Source organism: Spea bombifrons, chromosome 2 (genome assembly GCF_027358695.1).
Source record: "Spea bombifrons isolate aSpeBom1 chromosome 2, aSpeBom1.2.pri, whole genome shotgun sequence".
In the NCBI taxonomy this organism is placed as follows: domain Eukaryota; kingdom Metazoa; phylum Chordata; class Amphibia; order Anura; family Pelobatidae; genus Spea; species Spea bombifrons.
Genome location: NC_071088.1, coordinates 101,461,079 through 101,468,629, shown reverse-complemented (window position 1 = coordinate 101,468,629; position 7,551 = coordinate 101,461,079). Strand labels below are relative to the sequence as shown.

At 34.6% G+C, this 7,551-nt stretch overlaps 1 protein-coding gene across 1 annotated transcript; it reads right to left on the bottom strand.

Moving 5' to 3' along the window:
- Nucleotides 1–4,279: 4,279 nt before the first annotated feature.
- Nucleotides 4,280–7,551, bottom strand: POU4F1 (POU class 4 homeobox 1). Its single transcript, XM_053455385.1, has 2 exons — nucleotides 7,207–7,551; nucleotides 4,280–6,763 (listed from the first exon to the last, which is right to left on the bottom strand). The coding sequence occupies exons 1-2, from the start codon at nucleotides 7,327–7,329 to the stop codon at nucleotides 5,753–5,755; spliced, it is 1,134 nt and encodes a 377-aa protein (XP_053311360.1). The 5' UTR covers nucleotides 7,330–7,551; the 3' UTR covers nucleotides 4,280–5,752.

The window sequence follows — 7,551 nt, the reverse complement described above, 5'->3', positions numbered from 1 at the left end:
TAACAGTAATTAATTAGTATATTAACCGTTTTAGTCAACTAATTACTGGGATGGAGTTATGTTTTTTTTAAATGTTAAATGCCTTTTAGCTTTCAATGATCTACTTTGTCACTACTTAGCACTACTAAGCAGAGGAGATTTCACCTCTGATCCCCAGAAAATAGTGTTAATAAGGTGCTTTGATAGGGTTGTCCTTATTTTTACTTTCAGAGAGAATGCCTGTAGGCAGACGATATAACCTGTGCAAGTGAATTAATAAGAGGGTTTTTTTGTTTGTTGTTTTTTTAAAAAATTTGCTTGCGGTATGAAACATTCGAATTATTTACCGCTCGCAATGTATTTTTTTTTGGAGAACGCTCGCACTTTGGGGGGGCCACAAAACATTCTAATCAGAAATGAATTCAGAGTCTTAACTTTTCTATTTAGATCTACGAAATGCACCGTGACCCATTTCATTTTATAGAACAAAAAAAACCCCGCATCCCCGTTTTTTTCATTATATAGAGAGCCCTTCTGCATATTCAGCTTCTAAATTGCAATGCCCCGGGTTTATTTGACAAACACACACATATCTATCTATCTATATATATATATATATATATATATATATATATATATATATATATATATATATAGATATAGATATACATAAAATAAAAAGAAAAAAAATATTTACGGAAATCCATCAGGGTGATTTAAATCCCAGAGTAAACAAGGTTAAGATTATGCTACCAAAAAAAAGCCAAGCTTTTACCTCGATGGGCTCTCCATTGCATAATGCCTCTTTAATAAAGTCGCCTAGGTGAACGAAATTAACATAAATCATTATTAGTTATTAGGATTTGCTCTAAATGACTCTTTGAATATAACACCAAACCCCATCTGCCACTCGTGTTCTAGCCGCAATAGATTACAGATAAAATAAATGTCCTTACCCCATTACAATGTTCCTGTGTCTGTAGCCAAAAGCCAAACAAAAGCAATAAATATAAGGCTTTTCTCTCCACTATTCAGCTGTGACTGGTTTCATCAGCTCTTCTGCTAGAACAGCTCGATAGCAGGCAGAAAATATTGCATTTTATATCACCAAAGGACGATTAATATTGCATTAACTGTATTTAACATTTTTGAAGAGCCAGTGATCTGCAATGAGCAAATTTCTCCTAAATGCAAAAGTATGTCAGAAGAAACAAAAAAGGCTAAAATATACCAACAAACAGTGTATTTGGTTTGCTTTTTTTGTATTTTTTTTTATAATGTTACAGAAAGCCATACTAATGGTCCTGTTAAAGGATTCTGACACTGTCTGGAGACATCTAAGTCTCTGCCTTCATTAAATGTTTATTGTCAACACTTCAGTAAAAGGAAAGAGTCTGCTGTAAGTGAATTTCCACTGTTGGATGCTGTCAACATTTTGTTTTATTCTGATCAATGTGTACAAAACTTTGTATACATTATGTTGAAGCTGGAAAAAGCCAGGGCTTTGTGTTTTAAGCACGGATTCTTAAAAAAAAAAAAAAAAGAAACCTTAAGCTTTTGTGTCTGAAGTATACTATACATATTTACATCATAGGGTTACGTAATAGGTATAGAGATACATAGAAATCTAGAGACAGAATTACATATACTATTACAATTGTAATAGTATAGAATTACAATTCTATATATATAGAGGGAGAGAATATATATATATATATATATATATATATATACATATATATGTATATATATATATATATACATATATATATATATATATATATATATATACATATATATATATATATATATATATATATATATATATACACAGTATATATCTTTATAATGTGTACACCTGATTGTAGATTTCCATGTATATAAAAATATAAAAAAATATATATTTAGTTGGTTAGTACTGAAGGCAGTATACATTAAAAAAAATACAGGAAAGGTATATATATATATATATATATATATATATATATATATATATATATATATATATATATATATATATATATATATATATATGCGCACAATAATTTATTCAAATGCTAGTTGATTCAAGACATTTTATATATATGCTTTTTATATGTGTTAATGTATATGTATGTATATATATATATATATATATATATATATATATATGTAATTATGTATATATATTATATGTATGCCTGTGTATTTTTTACATACATACACACACACACACATATATAATGTCCTGTATATGTATTTAATATCCTGGTGTATTTAACTGAATGACATGATTGTATGAACCTGTCATGTAAATATTACTTACATCCACTCCACCCTTGACAGAGCTGTTATAATAATACTAGTGATCTGCTGGAAATAAATCAGGATCATTGATCTTTAGAAAAATGTTTAAGGGAATAAATACATTTTTGTGTACCACTCCTCCCATTCTGCTGTCTTGACAACAATTACTAAAGTTTTTAATTAGCCTCTTGTTATAATTCATTTTATTAATTTTCCAAATCTCAGCCCATGAATTATTAAATGCGGCTGTGTAATTGTATTTACAGCATTCACTTGAAATGCACGTAATTAGTAACTTGTGGTCCAGAGCTGCAAGTTTCCGTCTAAAAAAATCCAGTTTTGTCACATTTCAGTCATATTGAATATTGTAAAATATACATCCGTAAACTTCTATGTACCAGTGAAAATACGTAACTAGATAGAATGAAAATATATCAAATTATGCGTTTAGGGAGCTTTATAGGGATATATTATATTTTTATATCCAACACATAATCTAAATACGGCCAATTAATAATGTACTAAGATCACAAGGCTAATATTATTTTTTTAAGTTATAATTAAAAAATCACGGATTTTAAAAGGAGAAAAAAAAATAGACCAAAGGTACTTATTATTTACTGATTTATATAGCGCTATCATATACCACAGCGCTGTACAATTGGTTACAAAGCATTTAGAAATACATACAGAAGAGGCAGGGGGTATTTTTCTGGGTATTTTTTTCCCATCAGATTACTGCACTTGTTGAATGAGTAGAGAAAGTATTAATATCACTGGGAAGCTAAATCAATAATATCATGGTGGTAAGTGCTTGTTACACATTTATGACTCTCTAATCTAAGGTGAGAGCTATTGGCAAACCAGTGAAAGCTGCAGACTTCCCTTCCAATCCCTTCCAATTCCGATGAAGAACTATTATTTGAATTCTAATCATGATTATTTTCCGACTTTTTATGGAACATAAAGGCCTTTAATTTCAATTTGTAAAAAAAAAATAAAAATACTTTTTAAATGTATCTCTTAAGTACTTTATTTTTTATGTGTCATCGTGTTTCAAAAGTTTTCTGACATTGAAAGAAATAAGAATAAATATCTTAGATTCTAATTAGAATCCAGGCTAATTGGGCTGCATATTTTTTATTGTAAGAGTTTGTGCATGAGGATCAGTAACACATTAAATAAATTATTATTATTATTAATAATAATAATAATAATAATAATAATAATAGTAATAATACCCCCTCATTTAACAATTGCAGGATATTACTCGCCAACAGTTTTTATATAAAAAATAGCATTTCTAGTTATAGAAAAGATATATGGGTTAAAGATCTTTTCCTCAGAACTAAGAAAATGAAGCGAGTGTTTTAACCCACTCGCTGTCGGCGCATGGATCTAATTCCAATTTTAAGTTCCAATCATCTTTAATACTTAATAGTTAATAGTTATTAATACCAATTAGATTTTTCTCTGCATAGCCAAGGACTACTTTGAACACTATTAATGTAGTATATCGATTTTAATTTTTATTACTGAGTTGACTCTTTTTCTTAATTCTTCAATTTGCCATGTTTTTAATATAAGTTCACCCGAAAAAAAAGCTTCTTTGATCACTGGAAGCAGTAGGTGGCATCCTACAGCACTTAATGAACCTCCAGCCAGTAACTTCTTAGGGCAAGAGTTTGACTCTATTAAAATAATTTTTGTTCAGCTCAAAGGAAATATTAGCAAACGCATTTAGTTTTTAAAATGCTATTAAAAAGCCCAGAATTATTTTCCTATTACGAATCTATAACAGATTAATTCTAAGTTTCAGTATCGTTACTGTACAAAATGTTATCTATTCCTGTAATTACTGTAAAAAGAGTCCTAGAAGAAAATAATGAAGACAATTAGCAATAAATACATAAAATAAATGCATATTTGTCTGTATTACTTTGTACTTTTTAAAGTGTTGTTCTTAAGGCTAAAAATTGAAATGAAAAGAAAACCTCAAAGAATTGGAAGCATATTATGTTTAGAACTTTACATTTATTTACAGTTAGCTTGTCACTGTTGCACATCTTCCTATTGCAGCTGGTTCATAACAACAGAACGTAATGGGTTAATGACCAAAAAATCAACATATTTAAAACAGGTACAAAAAATAACGAAGTTGGAAAAATGTTTTATATTAATACTGGTGGTATCACACACTATTAATTCTCTTGTGCATGAAATAAATTATTTACAATATTTTGCTCTGTATTACACAATTACTGGACATTAATGATTTTTTTTTCTAGATTTTTTTTTAAATGGTGTGGGTGAAGACAGCCAAAAACAGTGAAATCACAGCACGCACAAAAGTCTACAAGAAACTACTCTATGTAGTGCTTGGGTTTAAATGCATAGAAGGTTTGCTCTGCAAACTGGAAACAGAAAACAATAGAAAATGATTAAAATCCCCTAATCCCCACTTCTCATACTTCATCTTTTTATTTTGTTACCTTAGGGCGATGATTGGGTTGTAGTGGGTTTTTTAATCACATACTGTACAAAAGGTTTCTTCAAACAAGGGGCCCCTTGGACACTGATATAAAGACAGATTCTGTTCTCACAGGACAACCAGCTTCTGGAGTTACAGATATATTTCTAGTCTGAAATACTGATATAACATAGTGCAAATTCTTAACAAATAAATCAGTTTTTATACCCAATTTTAATGATTAAAACAAAATGAATAAATTGTAACATGCAGGCCCTTTATCTGTATACATTATGTTATTTTTATTCGTTATGTCTATTCAGTTCCTAATGGCAAATACCTCATTCTAGAATTATTGATGTCAAATAGAAAATGATAAGAGGCGATACAATTTGTAGTAAAATCGATCTTTTAGTAAAATATTTTGAGGGGCATTAGCCTCCAGCGAGATAACTGGAGAGGCTTTGGTTAGCGCTAATTCAGAAGTGTTTAGGAATAAGCTTTGGAGATCAAGCCTTAAAGCGGTTTTACCAGCCGCATATTGTATTTTTTTAGACCTCACAGAGACCAGCAACATAAAACAGAAAAGGGACAGTAGGGGTTAATAACACATAACAGAGCTGAGAAAATACTGTTCATTTTACAAGGTCACCGACACCAACATTTTTAGCTACTTCTTGTCCTTCCTGAACAGGACAGTTTGTCCTTGGACATCTTTTCTGATCGAATGTCAAGATTAGATCTAGATTTATTCAGATGATTTCCTAATTTGTTAATTTGTAACATAGTTTGTATTCGTTTGTATATTGTCCATTGGTCCCGGCAATAAATATACTATTTTTATGTTTTTTTTTTTTAAATTATTTTTATTATAACGTTTTGTTTTCTTTTCATGTCCCATTCTTGGAGATCATCTCAAGTTTAACTAGAGTCCTCCCTCCAACCGGCTGACAAAGTAAACTGCTAAAACTCAAACCATAAATTAATAAATACATAAATATTAAGGGGGGTGGGGGGCTAGTAATTTGCAGAAAACTTCATTCTTTTCTGTTTTTGTCTCTGGTTACAGAACCAAACCCGCACCACGTTCTTTTTGAGGTCCAGTTTTTCGGCAATGGCCGCTATCTTCTCCGAGGATGGTCTGGGCTGAACAGCGAAATAAGCTTCCAGAGACCTTTTCTCTGGAGCAGCAATAGAAGTCCTCTTACGTTTCTTTTCCCCCCCATTGAATAGTTCTGGTTTGTTCATTTTTTCCCTCTGGGCCCCCTCCGCCTCCTCCAGCCAGGCTTGGAGAATGGGCTTAAGGGCGATCATGTTGTTGTGGGACAGGGTAAGAGACTCAAACCTGCAGATGGTGCTCTGGCTGAGGGATCCCACCCCTGGGATCTTTAGGTTAGCCAAAGCTGAGCCCACGTCCGCTTGAGTTACCCCCAATTTGATCCTCCTCTGCTTGAACCTCTCTGCAAAGGCTTCTAGCTCCCTGGGGTCAGTTTCCGAATCGCAGATTGAGGCTAAACCTGCTGCCCCAACGGCTGAGGCCACCTGCCCCCCAGGTCCATGGTGGGCAGCCACAAGCCCAGGGTGTTGGAGTGCAGAGGTCATGTTCATGGCCGCCTGGTGGGAAAGGTGGCTCAGGCCATGCATGTGGCTATGCGGATGGGCTGAGGTGGAAATTAAACCTCCGCCGCCACTTCCACCTCCACCACCACCTCCCCCTCCGCCTCCTCCACCACCTCCGACTCCTTCATGTCCTGCGCTGGTCATGAGCGTGAGAGACGGGGACGTGACATGATCCAAGAGGTCTCCGGGCTCCAGAGCCTGGTGGTGATGGTGATGATGGTGATGGTGGTGATGAGCAAGCGGCACGGTGGAGTTGGAGGAGCACTGCACGCTGCTCATCGTGTGGTAGGTGGCATCAGGCTTGAAAGGGTGAGTCTTGCCCTGGGACACTGCGATGTCAACCGCAGCTAAAGCTTCTGCACGGGCAAGGAGGGTCTCGTCTAGACTGGCGAAGATATTGCTCTGCAGCTGCCAAAATGAATGGATAAGGGAGAGGTCACACATTGATGGAAGTCATTCAAACATCCAGCAAATAATTGGAAAAGAAGTAAAGAAGCCTAACACAAAAGATGATGGAGAAAGAAACGTGTGCTAAACCTTAGGTGGAACATTGTGGCAGAAAGGTTCTTGCAAGACAATTCTTTTTAAGGCCGAGTTAGGAACCTTTCTAGAAAAAGTAGATGGAACATGAGACTTTTCAGATCGTGCTTTAAATTATCACTGATGAACAACTGATTGCAGAAGATACATGGGGAAAAAACGTGACTTGTATGCATGTGCCATGCTGATGTGTACACATAAATGTCATGTAACAAGGAGACGAAGGTTTTAAGTGCAAAGAAATTGAGAAAAAATGCATTTCCTTGACCACATAGGATATGGAATCCAAGTAGTGGCATGGTGTGACTTACCGGTGGAGTTGGCAAACATGCTCTTCTTATTGCTTCCGAACTGGAGTGTAGAGAGGTGTATTTGTGTTCAGGTAAGCTCGGGTGCATGGCAAAATGAGGCTGCTTGCTGTTCATTGACATCATCTTGAAAGAATTGCATGGAATCCAAAAACACTCCTTTAAAGTGAGAAGAGAACCCGATTCTGCTCCCTGTGATGGAGAGGCTGCGCTCCTCTTGTCCTCGCAGCCACAGCTGATGTTGTATCTCCAGATGACCACACAGTGTGCCTCCCTCCAGCCTCTCGGTCTCACTTATGTGTCTGGCTCCATCCTACTACTGGGATGAGATGCTCCTCTTACACCTGA